The 19847-nt window shown below is 46.5% G+C and overlaps 1 protein-coding gene across 1 annotated transcript in view; it reads right to left on the reverse strand.

Moving 5' to 3' along the window:
• EXT2 (exostosin glycosyltransferase 2) overlaps positions 1-19847 on the reverse strand; it is a 102150-nt gene that overhangs the window by 6524 nt on the left and 75779 nt on the right. The window contains exons 10-12 of the mRNA XM_004682888.2: positions 3952-4095; positions 2104-2232; positions 421-503 (exon numbers count right to left, since the gene is read on the reverse strand). Coding sequence (XP_004682945.1) covers positions 421-503; positions 2104-2232; positions 3952-4095 — 356 coding nt within the window. The remainder of the gene's footprint in view (positions 1-420; positions 504-2103; positions 2233-3951; positions 4096-19847) is intronic.

Genomic DNA, 19847 nt, shown 5'->3' on the forward strand with positions numbered 1-19847 from the left:
GGTGTCCTCAAAGGTGATCTGCCTCTGGTGGGGTCGGTTTAATTCTTTCTAATTAAACTTTTACTATAAAGTAGCAATATTAGTCTGAAAAACAATCCAGTATTTCCCCGGAATTAACCAGCTTCCACTCAAATGACTGTGGATGGTTAACTGCTTAGTCCACATGGAAAACCTGGCTTCTGGAGCTTCAGGCCAGCTATATTTTTAAGACCCTTCCAGCCATTACAAATTGCATGAGTAGCATTCCAAATTAATTCTCTGGGTGACCTGGGCTTGAACTAACCCAATTCTCACAATGCAAAAGGAGGTGACTATGGCTACCAGCTGCTATCCTTATATCTCCCAAAGAGTCTCATAAACAGGCCCAGGCAGGAAATGGGGAGCAGAGGCCAGGGCAGTCTTTTGTTACCGCTCACTCACCTCTCCACCATGTGTGTCTGGTCTAGTGAAAGCCCATCAATGGCTGTGCACTCAGGACACTTGAATTTCTTCCGTGGTGTTACCTGCCAGAGGAGAACACGTATACGGCTGTCAGTGCCAAGGCCCACAGCGCCATGTGTGCCACCACCGCGCCCGGCAGCGGAGGGGCCTGCCCTGCGCACACACCTCACGCTCCTTCACTCACTCCGTCTGGCTCAGCCAAGGGCAGAACTCACAAGGGCCCAATAAAAGAGGTTTGGAGGGCTTTTGCCTTCTGCAACTGGAAAGAAGTGGTGATGACAAGCTCCTTAATTCCTGTTTAATGACTGTTTTCTCACTGCCAAGGTCCTTGTATAAACACCATTTGTTCTTGCAGCCATAAGGGCGATGAAATACAGCTTCCCATAACTTTCACCGTAACCTTAGTTCCAGCAGGCCCTCTCGCCTCCTTCCAGCTAACGGCAGATGCTCTGAGCAGCACTATGGTCTTGAAGACACCAGGTTATTTTGCAACTTCTTTGACTCAGGGAAAAACTCAAATGGTCACTTATGCCATGAATCTTCCTGACTGTCCCCTCAACCCTCTCAGACCTTAAACTTCTAATGATTTTTCTAACAACACAGGGAAGTTGCTTATCCTAATTCAGTAAAAGTAAATAAGCAGTGGCAGAAGGGAGGGGACAAAAGCGAGATAACTAAGACCAGGCTAAGACAAACAGACACCCGAAATGATCATCTCAGACAGGCATGGCCAGAAACATCTTGAAGCACGTCAAAAAGGACTTACATTCCTCGGTTTTTCTTGTAGTGAGTTGTTCACTGAGTCAGAGAGCTCGGGGCCAGGGGAGGATTGGGTCAAAGCCAGAGAGTGCAGAGTGACTCCTTTCTTGCCATGGTCACCTGGGCTTAACCTGGTTCCTCGCATCAACTAATACATTGCGTGAGAAATCAGTGGGGAGGCTATGCTACTTCCAACACAGAAGATTCTAGTACAGGGACCTAGCCTAGAAGGACTGCCCACTTGCATACATGGAATTCTAATCCAGATGGAGAAAAGGTTAAGATAGTGCTACTCATATAAAGAAGTGTTCTTTCTACCTATCTGGGCATCTGATTTGATCATAATCTACATTCCAAGAATAGACATCTATTATGGGATCTTTGTGTACTTTCAGCTTTTAATATGCTAAGGGAAGGGTGCTTTTGAAAATTATAGGTATATAGGTATATGTAGGTATATATAGACAATTATATAGGTATATATAGACAATGTTCAGGACAACTACAGTTATCACTGTATAAAGTATACTAGCTTCTCAATAATTATAAACATTAAAAATCGGGCACATTAGGGTGTAAATTGCATCCTTCAATGGAATGAGATTCCAAGTTAGCTTTGAGAATAGAATTTAATTTTTGATTCATAGATTGAACATCATAGTCCTCATCTATGAGCTGGAGGTTAAAAAGGAGTACTAAAGAAAACTGTATCAAAAAGGAAAATAGGTTGAAACTATCAAAGCCTGGCTTTAGTTTGACACTGTGACAGTGTCAACCATAGAAATCATAGCGCCAAAAGGGAGCATCAAGTTCACCTACACCCAAGTCCTTGGTCTCAGAGAGGGGAGACCTGCTCAAAAGCACAAGCACAGGAGTGGCAGAGCCGGGCCAGTCGCCTCCCACCTTGATGACAGCTTTCCCCGTGACGTTGGCCACCAGGAAATTCATGGCGATGTCTTCACAGTTCATGTGAGCGTCCACCCAATTCTTGATATCCCCAGGCATTTTGTAGGTATACAGGTAATTAAAATACTGTCAGGTGAGACAAAAACAAGAAACACCAAATGTTTGACATCTGAAACATTCAAAGCAGCCTCTCTGGCTCTGACAGCACCCTAGTCACAGCCCAGAGGGAACTGCTGTTTCTGTGAGGTTGATCAAAGGCCGGGCAGTAGGAAGCTCCCGGCAGGGACCAGCAGCCACAGTGCCGGGTTCTTTATAAAGTAGCTATGTAACCAGAGGGGGACAGAGTGCGCGTCCTCGCAGCACGCGGGCCCTGCAGCCGGAGAGGGCCATGCCCACCTGGTACTGCCCGGCACACGGAGCACATCTTCACTGACGCGCCCCCGTGCCACGGACCTGCCCTCCCCCTCCACAGAGGGCGAGCAGAAACAGAGATAAAGGAATGGTGGGCTGACTGCAAGGGTATGGGTGTCTAACGTTAAGACAAAAACGAGGCGCTCTTGAAACCACCAAAACCTACACATGAAATAGTGCAGAAATTCACACACACAAAAGGGAAGGGTGTGCACACTACGCCATCAACTCCAAGAATTAGAAATCCTAGTTCCCTATTTATTTAAAGAATAAGAGCCCCTTTACGGATGTAGACCTGGAAAAATAGGAGGGCAACTATGCTGAGATAATGAAGCCACAGCTACGTTAGATATAGTATAGCCCAGCTAAACTAACTGTGGTGGAACAGAGTTGGCTGCGGCTGGACAACCACTGCTGGCTATTTAAAGCAGACACTGCCAGAGAGGACTCTGCTGTCAGGGCCAGTATTGTCAAGTCCAATGCACACCCTTCAGTCTCCCTCCAATTTAAAAAAGAGCATTAAAACACGAAGTGACAACTCTCAGGAGAGGAAGTTTTTACAAAGGCGAGTAAGAACACAAAAGGAATTTCAACATGACTGGCATCAAATCAAAGTTAAGATAGATAGTCATTCCTATTTTCACTCACTAAAATAGCTAAGCTGGATTTTTTTTTTTTTTTTTTTACACATTTCATACAAAGAGAGCAAGAGAGCACTGTAAGCTAGTTTTACAGTGGCTGGGGAGAGTATAAGTTGGTAGCAATAGCGCACAAACCACAAACAAATCAATATGCCAATTCCTCCCTTTGCTACGGCCCTGCCAGGACGCTGTCCTAATGACCACACGTGCTGTAGCGCAGACTCCTTCCTGGCCATAGTCGGCTATTAAGCATTATGTAAAATAGCAAAAAATAGAAACAAACTGTCCAATGACAGGGGAATACTTAAACGAGATTTAGGAATTATGGATTATTAATGTAACCATATATTAACAACTATGCTAAAGACAAATTGTTCATGAAGAAATGTTAATGACATAGACAAAAGCTCACGATCTAACACATGAACAAAGCAGGCTAGTGAGAATACTTATAATTGAGTGTCAGTAAATAATTAAGTGAAAGCCAAACTGAAAAAAACATTAAAAACACTAACAATGGTTATCTCAGAGACAGGACAAGTAACTTCTCTTATACTACAAAATTTGTTGTGAATTTTGCATTCTTCTATTATAAGCATAATTATTATTAGCATAATTATAATTAGAAAAATAACTTTATTTTGAAAATCTATTATACAACATGACCTTTCTAAGCCTTCCAAGTAGGAAGGTTTTTCCTAAGCTCAGCAAAAGTTAACCTGGGCCAAATATAACAAGTAGCATCCTTCAGCTCAGCCAGCCCAGACCTGATGACTCCGGCTGCCCCACTCACCTTGTGATAGAAAGCTGCGCCCGTGAGCACCATGGACACCTCGTTGGTCCACTCGGACTCATACTTCCACTTACTCATCTCGTGGTCCCAGAGATGCAAGCGACCTGGATAACCCACCAACCGGTCAGGAAACTCCCGCCAGACCTAGGACAGAAAGCATCAGCCATCAATCCTCCAGTCTAGACAACAGCCATGCACAGAGCTGAGGCATGGCTCAGAGCTGAGAGACCTCCTAGGTTCAAACCTTCACAACTAAGGTCTAATGGGCTTCTGAGAGGTTCAACTGAACAGAGCTCGTGATTCCTCCAGGTATTCAAAGCTAGAACTTAACTGATTTCCTCACAGCTTCCTGTGCTTGCTTGGAAATAGCAAGCAGTGTTTAGTAACTTGCTGAACTGGGTCAAGGTATGTGATCTCTTAACACAGGATTAAGGAGGTAGGTTCCATTCTTAGGAGAGGAGTAAATGGAACCCTGTCCTGTCCTGATCTGTATTACATTTTGATGACTTCAAAAACTTATAAAAGTTATCTGTTTCTAAAAACTAAATCTCTTTTCTCTGAGCACATATCCATTCTTAAGATCTTCTGGAAGGCTTAAGTATAGAAAATTGGCTTGAATCAATAATCTGTAACACAAACAATTGATGCCTACATTTGGGAAGGTTCTTAGATACAGTTCTGTTGAATGAAACTGTAAAATATTTCCAATACCTTTTCTCCCTATGTTTTTTCCTTCATTCCACTAATGAGTTCTCACAATTTACCAGCGGTTCATGGGCCCAGTTCTGTACAACATAATTCCTTATCCTCTACACAACAGTTTCAACAGGCCTCTTATGAGCACTGTTTTCTCTCCAAACTCCCTAAGTAATTCCATCTAGTTTCAATCACTTTAAATACTGTCTATAGCGTGTTTGGTCCTGAACATTCCTGAGATAACCAACAATTAACTTACTATCTCCAATCGACAAATAACAGGAATCTCACACTTAACATGCCCACAGTTTAATTCTTGGTTGGGTTCATAGCCCCAAATAAACCACTCTTTTCTATATAATCACTCAAAGCACAAAAGCCAGGAGTTCGTCTGTATTCCCTCCTTTTCCTCTTTCCCCACATTCAATCCATAGCCAGTCCTACCTCTGATTACCTCTCTCATTTCTCTTGCCCAACCTAGCTCAAACCCTATCACCACTCACCCAGGCTGCTGTAACAGACTTCGAATTTCTCTTCTTGCCTCTGCTCCTGCCCTTCCAAGTCATTGTTTACAGAACATTTCTAAAAGAACCATTCCTAAAGGAACTTAGGATGCTCTGTACAGGGCGATTCAACCTATGGGCTCTAAGACTCCATCCCAACACACACACACACACACACACACACACATACACCCACACAAACACACACACTCCTGACATGTACTAAAGGGCTTACCCACACTCCCAGTCTTCTTTTATCACCTTTTCCTTCATTTACAGAACCTACCTCTTCTTTAGCCAAAATTAGAGGGCAAGTCTTTCAAGCCTGCTATTTCTGCTGGCGTGAATGCTGTTCCAGTTCTTCAAAGGCTGGTTCCTACCTGTTAGTCAGGGCTCTGCTTAAATGTCATTTACTTTGAGGTCTTTTCAGCCCCATGTATCAAGGTAAACACCATCCTCCATTATTCATCAAGCTGCCATTCTTCATCACTCCCACACCCCCATGTTTTTTCCCATCAATTTTCCATTTTGTGAGATTGCTTTGGTTATTTGGTTCTACTCATTTATTAGTTATTTTCCTCCGGAGAATTTAAAGACCGAATCTTACTCAGCATAGTGTCACAAGCACAAAAAGCAGGGCGTGGCTCTGACAGCGCCCCCTGCTGGTGAATGCCTCGTGGGCAAAATCTCAGCAGGCGGAATGCTGAGACTGGAAGGAGGGAACCAAATACCCTTTCTCCTTTCTTCAGCCAGTTACTCCCTAAATCAGAAAGGAAGTCTGTGACAGTAGTTATCAACAGCAACCATTAATAACAACGCAATATCCTCTGCATGTGAAGATCACAGTAATCATTCACCACCACCAAGGCACATGTTTCTTAAAATGACTTTTCCAGAGAGGGTAAAGGGATATTCGCGGAGCCCTGGCAGTGCAGGGACCCAGGCCGCCAGCCCTGCATGTTTTACGGGATGTCTGACCTAGGTCTTGAGCGTGGTCTGAGGTTGTGAAAGGGCTTTCCTTGGGGCGAAGCCAGCTCACCTAACACGGCCCTCAAACCCACAACCCTGGCCTCATTAACACCATATTGTAACCAACAGAGTTAATCGGCTGCAGGCATCACCATAATAGTTGCAGACACACGAAGCCATGTCAAACATTTCCTCAGATGTGTATTACCACTGCTGTGTTCTCCACTCTGGGGTTAGCGTTTCAGCAGATTAAAATAATATGATACCATTACAGTTTTATAGAGCCAGAGCAACACCACAACATGTGTGCCCAACTTCTGACTGGCTTGTGGGCCGGGGGTGGGGCGCCCTCAAGATGAACTGCCAGGTTCCTCTCCTGAGCATCTCGCACCTGCCTGCGCATCACACCAGTAGCACAGCTACTGATCCACCTCATGTCACTCAAGGGGCTGGGGAGGACTTCAGCACAGGTCACTGACCATCAGGATGGCGAGTGGAAGAAAGCAGCAGAAGGGGCCTCCATTCAGTGGGTACCTCTGCTAGGTGGAAGTTCCATTGCCCGCCCCCCCCCCATTTACCTTGAGTCAACACAGCTCTTTAATCTATGCAAAGAAAGTTCAAATTGCTTTCCCAAAGGGTTCTTGTTTTCATTCCCCCACAACCCCGTCTGCAGCAGTAGTCATAATGGCTCAGTTTATGGCCATCTTTCAGTCCTCTTCAAGCTAGTGACTTCCATCACTTAGCAGACTTCTCTGCGGAGTCCCTCAACTTGGTGACACTGGGTCACAGCATGCTCAACCCGGCCGCCTCAGAGCATCGGAGGTGTCCTGGGGTTCAGATGCCTCTGGAGCCCTCGTGAGTGCTGCTGCTGCAGCGGCCCCTCTGCCCTGGCCTTGCTCCAGGCAGCTGGATACAATCAAGATACCATCCTTGTCACTTCATCTATAACCCTGCAGCTGACTGCAGGATCACAGCGGAGAGGGACAGAATGGGATGGGCGCGCTCTAATCCAGCCCCAGCCTAGCACAAAGTCGATTATGTATATAGTAAAGCATTTTCCCAGCTCAAACTCGACCCCTCTTGCAGCTCCCCCCACCCCCACTCTAATTCACATGCTCTGAGGTCAGCCGTTGTCATTACTAACAGATGCCTTTCTATGTGGCGGGGCACTGACACCGCCTTGCCTGCTACCCGAGCCCAGAGCATCTCCCTAGCTGTGCGCTGGCCGAGGCCAGCAGACACTGCCGCAGGCCTCCGCACGCGGGTGCTCCCACCTGTTTGTAACTGCACATATCTTTGACGACAGACACTTATCTCTACGATCATAATTCTATCTCTTGGTGAAGGGTTTGCAAATAATCTGGACAGCCCTTGTTTTGGGGGACTGCACATCACTCTTCAGAGCCTGTGAAATGTCAAACCCTCCTCCAACTGCTTCCTTCCATTCTCATTTCTGTAATTTGGTCCTAATGACCTTATACCCGGATTACAGAAATTTATTCCTTTCTGCACTCCTATTTTTTTCTTTAAATGAACTTTTTCGTTTATTTGAGGCTTCCCACTATCATTTTCTACCTTTGCTTACAAGGCATAGGAGGTGGTCTGGATTCGCTCCTGCAGAAATGTGGCACGTCCAGAACCAGCTGGGCAGCCCACGGAGGCAGCCCGTCCTGCTTTCAAGTTTCTCTCTGCATAATGAGGGGTAGGTTTAAGTGACCTTTTAATGTCCCTTTGGGGCTAAAATCTTCTACCTTCATCCTCACTAGTGTGTCCCCAAGGACACTAACTCACGAGCTCCTATCAGTTGCAAGTTTCTAAAGAGCACGGCCTGCATCATTTCACTTTGTTTAGAATACCATACACATGTGGGTAACCAATAAATGTTCCTGAAAAGAGGATAATGCACTATATTCTAAGCCAGCTTAGAGAGAGTGCATTTTAAACTCTGGGTGTGTGCTAAGCACCGTCAGATTCAGGAAACAGACTGGGGGGAGGTGGGGAAGGTGTAACAACAGGTGGTGCCCATCTGGGGTATTCAATTAGGAAATCACGGGTCAGCTGGAGCAGAAGAGCCGGCCTCTGAAGTGGCTGCGCAGCCATCACACTTGCAAAGGCACAGTTCCACCGGGGCGCTGCTACCGGGAAAGCGGGTGCTACCTGCAGCAGACCAGAGCACCCAGCGCCGAGATGGACTTGGACGGAGGCGGGGGACTGGAGCCAGGTACGGCAAGCTGGGCGGGGCCCTGCTCTCTCCTGGGCGCCTCCCCCCCATCCCGGGTTTAGGCATCTCTAACCATCAGAGTGGGACGGAACTGCACGCACCGCCTAAGCCCTGTGGTCACGGCGTGGGTCGGCCCAGGCAGACGCCGCCCAGCCCGTGGCCCGCTCCCCTCAGGCGCGTGTCGTATGCCGCCCAGATGGGAAGGGGTGGCTGGCAGGATTCCAATTCCGAGCTGGTTTTCATGGAGGAGCCAGTGAGAGATTCACTCCCGTCCTCTGGGAACAAAGCTCACCTTTTATATATGGAATTTCCTGAAATGATGTGGACTGGAGCGACTGATTAGCTTCATTTTCAGCTCATGTTTTTTTTTACCAGTGACTGGCAGTTTTTGTCCAGGGGGTGCTTTGCAAAAAGCCAAAGAGACTTCATGAACACCTGGGACACAATTACATGCTAATGCTGGACAGCTAAGGGCAAGGGAGCCCCGAAGTTGTCACCTGGAGCTCCCTAATGCTGACTGGCCTTGACAAATACAAGTACATACTGTGATATATATCACAATTTACCTGTTAGATCACTTCAGTCTGCCTGGGAGACTTTTCTAATCCAAGGCAGGACTCTGCTTAAACTAAGCCCAACAGGAAAACTGGGGTCACGTGAAGGCTTCGGGTTTCTGGCAGCGGTCCTGCTGCCCCTGTCTGACTGGAGAGTGATGCCTAGGTGCAAGCAGACAGCCTTTATTCCTTTCAGGTTCTTTCTTCAGGTCTAGGGAGCAACGAGGAGTTGCCAGAGCTGGGGGAGGCAAGTTGCTATTCAGCCTGCCCAGGGCTCCCCGTTAGCTCTCTCACTACGGAAAGCACACCCGCACCAGCTTCTGGGCACAGCCTCGTGCCTCCTATGAGCGGAAAGGAGAAGACTGTGCCCGGGCACACGATCTTGGGGGGCGAGGGGGTGCCGCCATGGAGATCACATGGAAGCAGAGATCCCTCGTCCCTTCCTTCGTGATGCAGATGAGGAAACAGCTGTAGAGGAAGGAACTCTGCCAGGTCACACCGCTCACGAAGTCAAGTGATTTCCTACTCTCTGACCCTAAAAAGCACCTCAACTCCACAAGCTCGGCCCTTCGCCTATCCAGCGGACATTAGCAGACGGTGTCTAAAATCTCACTGTGTGTCAGCTGTGGGGTGCACCTGGCAGAGGTGGCGGGAGTGACATGGTGCAGGCTGGGCGACTGTGTTGAGCAGAGGCTGTGGGAGAGGTGGCGGGAACCAACAAGAGCCTTTCGGTCCCATAGGCACTCGTCTTCTGAAAGCTCTGGGCTCGTCGTGAATGTGGTTTCCATTTAGCAAAGAAAGCCACATGCTCACACCATTAAAAGAAGGAACCCCTGCCGGCTGGGTAGCGACCTAGAGAGATTCCACATCTGACATCTGCGGGCCTACTGCAACCCTGTAATCTGTGAGGCTCTGGGGCAGAGGAGGAAATCCAAGCACAAAGCAGCTGAACGAAAGCTTACACTCGACTACTACTTTTCACAGGGCCATGAATCTCCCGAGAGATAATAAAAAAGGGACAGAGAGACATGGGTTTGAGGGGGGAGGAAGAGAAGGGGATGGGTCAGGATCAGGTCAGGGGTTTTCTAATTTTGCTCCTTAAGACCCTACACATGAAATCATCTTTATTTCTGTAACCCCAAGTCCAATGGGAATTATACCATTGCTAAGTCTGGTCCCAGGGGATCATTCAGTAAAGTTAAAAGAATACTGATCATTCTCCAAGTGGCCCCTAAATTCTGCACGAGTAGAAACAGAACTGTAGTTTTTATAAATAACCATTACAGAGCCTTCAAGATTTCCAGTCCATTTGGTCAGGCTCATGTTAAATGACTGGCGACCTACGATCCTGGGTCTGTCCAGCTAGGAGGAAATAACCCCCCCTACTTGAAGTCACTCTGGTGACTCGAATAGCAGTCAGGGCTGCTCTGAAAAGCTGGCCAACCCTTTTCTTGCTTTTTTCCTACCATGGAAAGGGAGGAAATGGCACTGACCACAAACTGTAGTCCTGGCTGGCTCCAAAGCATAAAACTGGTTTTATGAAATGATTATGTACATTATACTATAAAGCATTTTCCCAGCCAGAAAATAATTATTTAATAATTTAATGAATTAATTCAGCATAGTGTTCTATATCTGTGCCTTCTAAACCCTTCTATCTCTTTTTTATTTAACAAATATTTTTTATATTTTGCTTTTTTTAAAATAACATAATAGTTTATTTTTACATCATTTTGTACATTTTTTTTTTCATCTCAATTGTAATCCCTGTGGGTTTCCCATCACCAAGTCACCCATGTCCCCTCTATCTTTTTTAAGGAGCCAAGAATTCAAATTACTTATTTATATCCTACTGATTTCCAAAAAATGATTTGGGGTGATTTATAACAATAAAAGGCAAAAATTAGAATACAGTCCAAATTGTCAAAACAGATAATGCCTTTAACAGCACTTAAAAAAAAATGTGTGTGTGTGTGTATAAAATAGTTAAAATAGTTTATTTTTACATCATTTGGTACCTTTTTTCATCTCAGTTGTAATCCCCTGGGGCTTCCCATTACCAAATCACCAGTGCATTTCCCTCTCCCCACTGTTTTTTGATCCCATTCCCCACCCCACCCCATAAAATATTTCTGGTATAAAGCTTTTAACAGCACTTTTTAAAAAACCTAGAGATGTTCCACCTACCTCAAAACTGAGTCCTGCCATCAAGCTCTAGAACAGCAACCCAATAGCACGCTAGCAACACAGTCAGGGAATAATGTTTAGGGAGGTAGATTGAGTGTTCCTATCTATTACTCTTTTATGCATTCAGATTCCAGATACTTCTTGAGTTCCCACTATTTTTTTTTTAAAGATTTGTTTATTTATGCTTACAGAATTGGGGTACAGGCCAGAGGTGTGGTGGGTAAGAGGACTCACCAGAGACAGAGCGGGGAGCAGAACAGGCAGATTGACAAAGTACACTGCTGAGGGGAGCAGCGGGTGGGTCAGGAGAGGTCTGCCGTGCCATGTGGGTCAGCTCCCTGGCTGGGGATCGAACTCATGCTACAGTGGCTTCTGAGTGCTTTTCATAACATGGTGCTTTAACCTGCTGCATCACCAGGGAGTGCTCGAGTTCCCACGATTTTTTAAATTAAAACAGTTTATCAAGGTAACTATAGGTTCAAAAGCAGTTATAAGAAATAATGAAGTGAATGGTGACAGCTCATGAGTGATTTGATGGTGGGAATTTTATGGGAGTTACACCTGAGAAGTCAAACACTGTACAAGAATGAACAACAACATAAAATGTGTGTGTGTATTAAAAATATTAATAATGAAGAGAGACCTTCTACACTCTTGACCCAGTTTCCCTGATGGCCACATACTGCAAAGCCACTGTAAAACCCCATCTGCACTGACACAGTCCAGAGCCACGTCATTTCCATCACCACCTGGGTCCCACCTGTTCATCTTCTGTCATATGGCCCAACACGAAGACCTACAGCCCCAAAGCACTATATACGACGACGCACAACACTGAGCTATCAGAAACAATAGCTATTTACACACAGGTGTATTAAGCATTACGTTTTTAATTATTTTTCAAGATAGAAATCAGCAAATACGCTGCAGTCACAATTAACGTGAACCCCACATACCCATTCTCTACGTCTGAGCTAAGGGGTGAGCTGAAACATCACGTGGACTAACTCCCCTCGCTTTCTAGATACTTATTTTCAGAGTCATGACCTTTCTCTATAGTCAGGGCACTACCCTGATCCTTTTTAAGTTTCCTTGCTTTTTATTCCCAAATGTGAAATCGCTGCATCTAATGTAACAGCAACCACCCACCACCAGCCCAAACTCACAATCCTGCAAGCAGTTTTACAAGTGCCCATAAATGGGGCAGCGTCACGCCTGGGACAGAATTTGCCTCTGAACGCGCAGGCGCTGTCCTCCCGGGAGAGCCGCTGTGGCCTTCATTTCCCTGGCCCTGTGCCAACTCCTGCCCACACATCTCCTTTAAGCATCTCTATCAAAATCAAGGGAGATAAGCAGCCCATGCAAGACAAATTCCTCACATCCCCAAACCATAAGCCGAATCCTGAAGCTCAGAATTCCTGACGCGGCCAAAGCCTGTAATCAATCCCGACGAGACAAGAGGCAGCTTTTGGACAATAACCCTGAACATATGGATCCTTTCAGGGTGGGAATAGCATTGCAGAAACCTCCTTTTGAACAAGGGGAGCAAAGTACGCATTCTTTAAACCATCAAGCGCACCAACACCTCTTTAAAATAACTATCCCACCTTATACGCATTAATCCTTGAGGTACTGAGCGGCAAAGCCAGGCGGCCGTCGACAGTGCTGCGGGCGGACATGGCCCAGGGCAGTGGGGAGCACGCGGGGGGGGAGCACCTCCTGGCCCAGAATGGGCCCTCCCTTGACTTACTGGCATGGGAGCCCACCAGGAGACACCCCTCTGTGAGAAGAGGTGCCCTCACGGAGCACATGCCTCCCCTTTGGGAGAGGGAGCCCCTAGCCCTCCAGTAGATTGCTTCATTAATGGCTGGCTAAACAAATTCTGAGCTTGTTGCGTTAATTTGCTCGGCAAGGGAGAAAAATGTCATTCTATTGTAATTCCCAACTGGGTGCTTTTTAACTGGTCAGATGTTATTTCAATGCTCAGCATACATTTTTGATTTCTTTCCCTTAATACTTGTTTGACTTATTCTCCAGTGGGGACGGGGTGCTTTAGCAGAGCTCTGCAGGGTCAAACTTCAGGGCAGTGTCTCTCAGCACCTCCGGGGGCTCCCGGCCTGCGTGCTGGATCTGCTTTCAGGAGCTCTGGTGGCAGCGGTGCACATGAACTAGTTCCTCTCCCAGTCCCATGAGCCTTGGGGGTGTAAATCAATGCAAGCTGGAGGTGGGACAGAGCTAAATGATGACTCAGTTCCACAGGCTGAAAACTGGGAGCCTGTAGTTGCGAAGACACCCCCAAAGGAGAATTCTCTAAGAAAGAAGACTCCCTCTGACCCTCTGGTCTCCAGGGTCACCTTCAGGGGAAGCTGCGGCTAGACCATCTGGGCAGGGGCTCTCTCAGAAACAGCCCCAGGACCCACTCGCTCTCCTGAAGACAAAGGCTCCAGGACAGCAGCTCTCTGTGTACTTAGGAAAAATGAAAAATGGAAGTAAAGGTAGATAGATAGAGGACGTCGTGCTGACATTATAGCCAGGCTCAGGTAGACCGAGGGCAGTGACTGCTGCTCGCCCAGACAATACAGGAGGCCCTGAGGGCTGGCTGCCATCAGCTTCTTCGGGTGTCATCAAAGAAGGCCCACTGTAAGTATCAGAAACTCAGTTTTCAAAAGCTTTTGCAAAATGGCTCTGACTACACAGTAAAGCTTCAGCCAGACCCGTCACAAACGCTGACCAGAACAGCTCTGGCAGGGTTTGGCTCTGCCTGTGCCAACTAACCAGCCCAGCCCACTGAGGCCCCCGTGCCCCAGCAGCCAGGCGGGTGAGCTGGCTCCGGGCACTCCTGCCCAGACCATCGCCCACGCAGAAGAAGGAAGCAGTGCTCCGATTCCCAACCTTTCCCGATACCACCAGGCCAGACGCTGTGAAGGGCAGAGGGAGCCGAGTCAGCCAGGAGGTCAAGGAATGGAGACCTACAGAGCCGATTCTACAGAAGGGTGCTCACGGTGAGAAGCCTTTGTCAGACCCAGCGCAGACCGGCTCTCTGCGGCACTTCCACTGACTGAATGAGCAGATGGGTAGAGCAGGCAGCACCCCCCGACTCCCCACCCCAGAGAGTTGCTAACAGGCTACTCACTAGGAGCCTGACTCTAAGGTAGGCTGTCCCCAGCTTTCAGCAATTCCAGAGAAGGAAGAAAAAGTGGAATGACTTATGTAGGATCACAGATTTTATCATCTTTCCCACTATCCTTGAATGACTATATAGGCAGCTATACATTTTACTAATTCTGTTTAAAACGTAACTTACACATCCACTCTGGAATTCTCCACTTACCTGAGCTTCCTCATCACAAGTTAAATCTGAGGCATGGGTGAGCTGGTCCTCCCCTCCTCTCCGGGTTCTCAATCCCTCTGCATGCTAAACCTACAGAGCCTGCTCTGCCCCGTCAACCTGGATTCATCCTGTGCCCTGACTCTGTCACCTTACGCCCCTCTACACACACACAATGACACCTTGCCGCTGCCTGTAACTTTCCAGTTGGCCTCCTCACCTGTCTGCCACCTGCCAGATGTTGCCTAACCCACCTAGCTCTACCGTTACCCCAACAAAACCTTACCACGTGAATGCCCTAACCTAGTCACACAAATGCCCCATTCGACCACACACCAAGCCCATTCTCAGGATGGCACTGCCTATGCTGGGACGATCCTATGTTCTCACAGAAAACCGTCCCATGCCATTGTGCTGCCTTCCCTGAATCTTTGAGAGCCTGTGCTCACTATCACCTGGGGTAGCTGCGACCAACGTCATCTCTCCTAGGCCTCAGCACCTGTGAGGTCTGGCCAGCCTCAACCACCCACAGGCCGCCCTGGCAGACGTCGGCATATTGTACTCCTGGTCTAGCACAAGTCACTCTTCAGAGAGACCTGCCCCAGGTGAAGGATGGACTTTATCACCAGTGTTACTAGCCAAGGGTGGTTCACATCTCTCAGGTGAAAAATGTTAAACCCTTAAGTGCTACTAATAATTTTTATGGTTGGAAATGAGGATCAAAGTATGAAAGGAAAAACAAATTCACAGGTTCATACATTCAGCCAAGTCTGCAGGGCTCACTTTCTGCCACATGTTGGAAGCCAGTCTCTCTTAGAGGCGGGGGAGGGGAGCAGGACCTAGCTGCATTTTATTTCCCAGCTCTTTAGGTCTGAAATAAAAGCAGACAGGCTTGGAAAAAAATTCAAACTTTTAAGTAACACTATACACTGCTACTGTTCCCCTAGGAGTTCCTTGCAAATGAGTATCAAGAACTCAATAGATACTTTCCTAGTGGAATACATAAACAGATAAATAAATTATCCCAAGCTGAAAAGTATTTCCACATCTGGTAGCTTACTAGAGCTTGTCAAACAAGTCAAAAACACACAGGGCCACAGAAGATTATTCTTTAGCTCCTGATTTCAGGGTTGGAGCAGGAATGTAACATTTCCCAAAGCTCTTTGCATTCCAACAGGGAATATGACCCATTTAAAAAAGGCAAATGATCTCTATGCTTTCTTCCAATTAAATAAAATGATAACCAGTATTAGGCCTTGAATACAAATGTCTGTGCGCTCTCATCACAGGTGCCTGAAGAAAGAGGCCTTTTCCACACAGTCTGAACTTTCATTCCCAAGAACTCGCTATGGTGAAACTTTAAGGGTTAATTCTATGTGCAGTTAACACCTTGAAGAAGTAACTTAACCACTCTGCAGCTCCAGGAATAAAACATGAAGTGACAGGGCATCTCTAAGATCCCTTCACACGCTGACATGTTTCCTTGGAAACAGCCTTCCAGCTGTGGTGCTCCCAATGGTCAACAGGCCTGCAGAGAGCCAGTCCACTCTGCCACGGCAGCATTGGAAGCCTAGGTGGATCACTGCCCATGCAAGCAACCTTGTCTGAGTGTCCCAGGACGCAAACGTCATTTGCCCTGGGGTTGTAACTGGACAAAAGCTATGGTTCTAACAACTTCCTCCTGGAAAGGGATTCTAGGATATTTCAAGCTAACATCCCACAGAGATAGACCTAACCCCATCGTTCATCACACACCTTTTCCCTTAACGCTAGGCCCACTCCCTTCTCGTAGTTCTGGGTGCGTGCATCTGCTCTTTGTCCCTTACGCAAGCCATGGGGCCTGTGTTTTAAGTTGGTTCTGTGAATCAATGCTCCTAAGCCTCTATTAAAAAATATGGCACCTTAAAACACCTTCACATTGGCGAAACATGGGCTGAAACGCCAGTGCCTGAGTCTACACGTAATTCTCAGAAGAGACACTAGCAGAATCAAGATCAAAGTCAGTCCTGGGTCACCATTCTCTATTAAATAACGCTCTGTTCTCCCTGTAGTTCCTGATATGCTGTAACCATCACCTACAAGTAGCCCTGGATTGTCACATCTGCAACCTTCCTGCATTTCACAGAAAGGGAAGGAGTTCACTTTAAGCAGAAAAGTTTGGTAGCTGTACACATGCAACCCAGCTTGTAGGTTTGACAGTACTTCTGATCCTTCGACTCTACATGGCCTGAAGTATTTCAGGAAGTCATGTGGCACTGGTCTGTCCTCAGGAAGGACTAATAAAGCCACGTTAGATACTGGCAGACTTCTGGTTTCTCCTTTCTAAAATTTACCAAACAGGAAGGTACTTGTCTCTATAGAGTTCCTCAAAAAATTGGAAGCCACAGTTAAGAAAGGTCTGCTGCAAGGTTTCTTTCTGATTCTCACATATTAAATATTAGTAGTTAATATTAATATAAACTACTTTTTATTTAAAGTAGAACAATGAATTTAGCTATTACAGAAATGATAAAGAGTGTAGAAAAAATAAAAGGAACGGAGATATCCATGTAGACGAAGACAAGCAGGAAGACTTTCTGATACACATTACAAGCGCCAAGGTGACTGACCTTACCTAACTGACCTGGTACGGTCACTGAATCTACAACGGTGTACTCTCTTTCCAGGTGCACACAAGACAGTTACCAGGTAGACCTTTTATGGGGCTAGAGAGTCTAAATACATTTCCAAATAATACAATCATATGGATTTTGTTTCTGATGGTGGTAGAATCAAATCAGAAAAGAAGAAAAAGGTAACTGTCCTTTTAATCCTGACAAAACTGAGTAATATACTTTTTTTATCATAGTTTTTTTTAATTTTTTTTATTACAAAGTTTATTTTTACATCATTTTGCACATTTTTTTTTTCCATCTCGATTGTAATCCCCGCGGGTTTCCCATCACCAGATCACCCCTGTGTGAGTAATATACTTTTAAACTATGGGTCAAGAAGGTATTTCAATGAAAATTGGAAAATATTTTAAAGTTAAGGATAATAAAAACATGACAAATCAAAAATCAGGATTGCACCCACAGCCTTAAAATGCATCCATTAGCAAGACAAATACTGAGGTCAGTGGCCGAGGCTATCAGGCCCAACACTAGAAAAACACCAGCAACTTAAACTCCTGACAGTAGAGGAAGAAGCTAATTGAGGAAAAAAGGCATCAATGAGATACAAAACAAGAGAAATCCACAACATCAGAAGGTGATCATCTGAAAAGATGAGGACACTGACCAGCCTCTAACAGGACGGAGGGTCAGACAGACAGCAGTACCAGGGAGAAGGGGGCCCCTCGCTGCAGACCCCGCAGACTCAGACAGGCCCCCTGGCAGTGACTTTACAGCCTCCCCGAGGAAATGAACTCGTGAATAGCACATACGACTTCTCCCCACACAGCAGAAAGAAGGCCTCAACAGCACTGGGCGCTCTGGAGCCGGGTCTCTGGAGCGCTGGGCGGTGGGCGCAGAGCGTGGGAGCGTGAGCTGGGCCTCTGCTGGGGGAGGCAGAGGTCAGGCAGGCACCTCCTGCTCCTTTTCCCATGTGTCCCTGTGTCTAGAAGGTGTGCGTGGATGCTGAGGAGCCGGTCATTTCTCAGCTACTTTCTCTCAGCCCACCTTCCCCTTTCTAAACTCGGCTGGGCCTGAGACGGCAATGTTTCGCCACGGCTTGGCGGCTTCTTGCTGGATTCGGACACTTGGGGCTGGAGGAGAGGGAGCGGAGCGGGGCTGGAACACGTGCACGGGCAGTTTGCTGCTGGCTGCTCTTGCTGTCAGTGAGTCGTTGCAGCCCAGCAGCAGCAGGCGGCTGTTCTGGGCTCTTAAGGCCTCCAGACCCAGACGCACCTTGATTCCCAGGTGCCAGCCACAGCCAGGCAATGAGGGCTCCTGAAGGTCTGGGGCCTAGCATGGGGAGGGCAGGGGGAGGAGCTGGAGAGCGCCCCAACCTTTTCCCTGCTTTCTTTTGTTCTCCCAGCCCACGGAATCCATGCTGGTTGCCCAAACAGACTGAATTTAATAAATGAAATTTTCTAATGCAAAGGTATTAGAGAGCTCAGAGAGCAAAACGGGAAATTGGGAGTATGAAGAAAGAATAACCCCGGGAAGCACCCCCCCACCCCACAGGATGGTGAGTCGGTGGCCTTTCCTTTCATGAAGTTGTTCTTCAATTTCTCTCCACAATGTTCTGTTGTTTTCACTGAACATATAATGCAAATGTTTCATTAAATGTCAACTATTTCATTTTTACGCTATTGCAAGAACACAAATATAGTTTTGTCTGAACTCCTGGAAATACAGTTGACATATAATAAACTGAACCTACTCAGAATACATAATTTGACAGGGTTTGACAACCCTTTACCACCATCCCAATTAAAATAATGCACATATGCACTTCCCCTTAAAACTCTGTGGGCCCCTTTGTATTCTTTTCTACTATCTCTCACAGCTTGACCCACCCCAACCTTTTTCTAGGCCTTATTATCTCTAAATATTAATTTGCATTTTCTAGACATTTATAGAAGCAGAATCATAAAATATGTTCCTTTTCACCCTGTTTCAACACTCAGTGTAATTTTCTTTAAATACAGCCATGCTCCTGCATGTATCAACAGCTCATTCCTATCTGCTACTCAGCAGGAATCAGTTGGTGGATATACCACAATTTGGTTAACCATTCAGTTTTTAATGCTGGTTTGCTCTGTGACCGCTAATTACTGGCTATTGCAAATAAAAGCTACTATGAATGTCAGTACAAGTATTTGTGTACGCATATATTCATTTCTCAAGGGTAAGTCTCCATGGAAAGAATGATGGGGGTCACACGGTAGGTGTGTATTTAAAATTTAGAACTCCAACTTGCTTTCCCAAATGGCTGTAAACAGGTTACAGGTCACAGTAAAGTGGAAAGGCCTGCAGACCAATTCGGCTGGCCTTACAGCTTTCTGACACAAGCTGGTAACAGAGATTTACTCATTCATAAGATACAACTGAGGAAGCACCACATGGAACGAACTGGGTTAAGTACAGAAAACAAAGCAGTGAACAAGACAGCCAAGGTCCCTGGCCTTCTGAGGCTTTTATTTTAGGGGAAAAGCAGGCACTAAATACACGCTGTAATTACTTGCTCACAGAGATACAGAGTACTCACAACTTAATCTATCTGGGAACTTTCTGAAAGCTTCTGTGAGAGACATCTGAGCTGAGTGCTGACAGGTGAGCAGCAACGAACAAGACGGAACCCAACACGGGGGGCTGTGGGACAACACAGCAGTTCTCCTGGAACATAACTCCCCTGGAACATAAATTTGTTTACTGATTTATTCAATTAATCAGTCAAGATGTTCCCAACTCCTGCATGGAAATGAGACGAGGAAAGAGAAGGAGAGTCTGGGG

The sequence above is a fragment of the Condylura cristata genome, unplaced genomic scaffold (assembly GCF_000260355.1).
Source record: "Condylura cristata isolate star-nosed mole 26May11 unplaced genomic scaffold, ConCri1.0 scaffold00015, whole genome shotgun sequence".
In the NCBI taxonomy this organism is placed as follows: domain Eukaryota; kingdom Metazoa; phylum Chordata; class Mammalia; order Eulipotyphla; family Talpidae; genus Condylura; species Condylura cristata.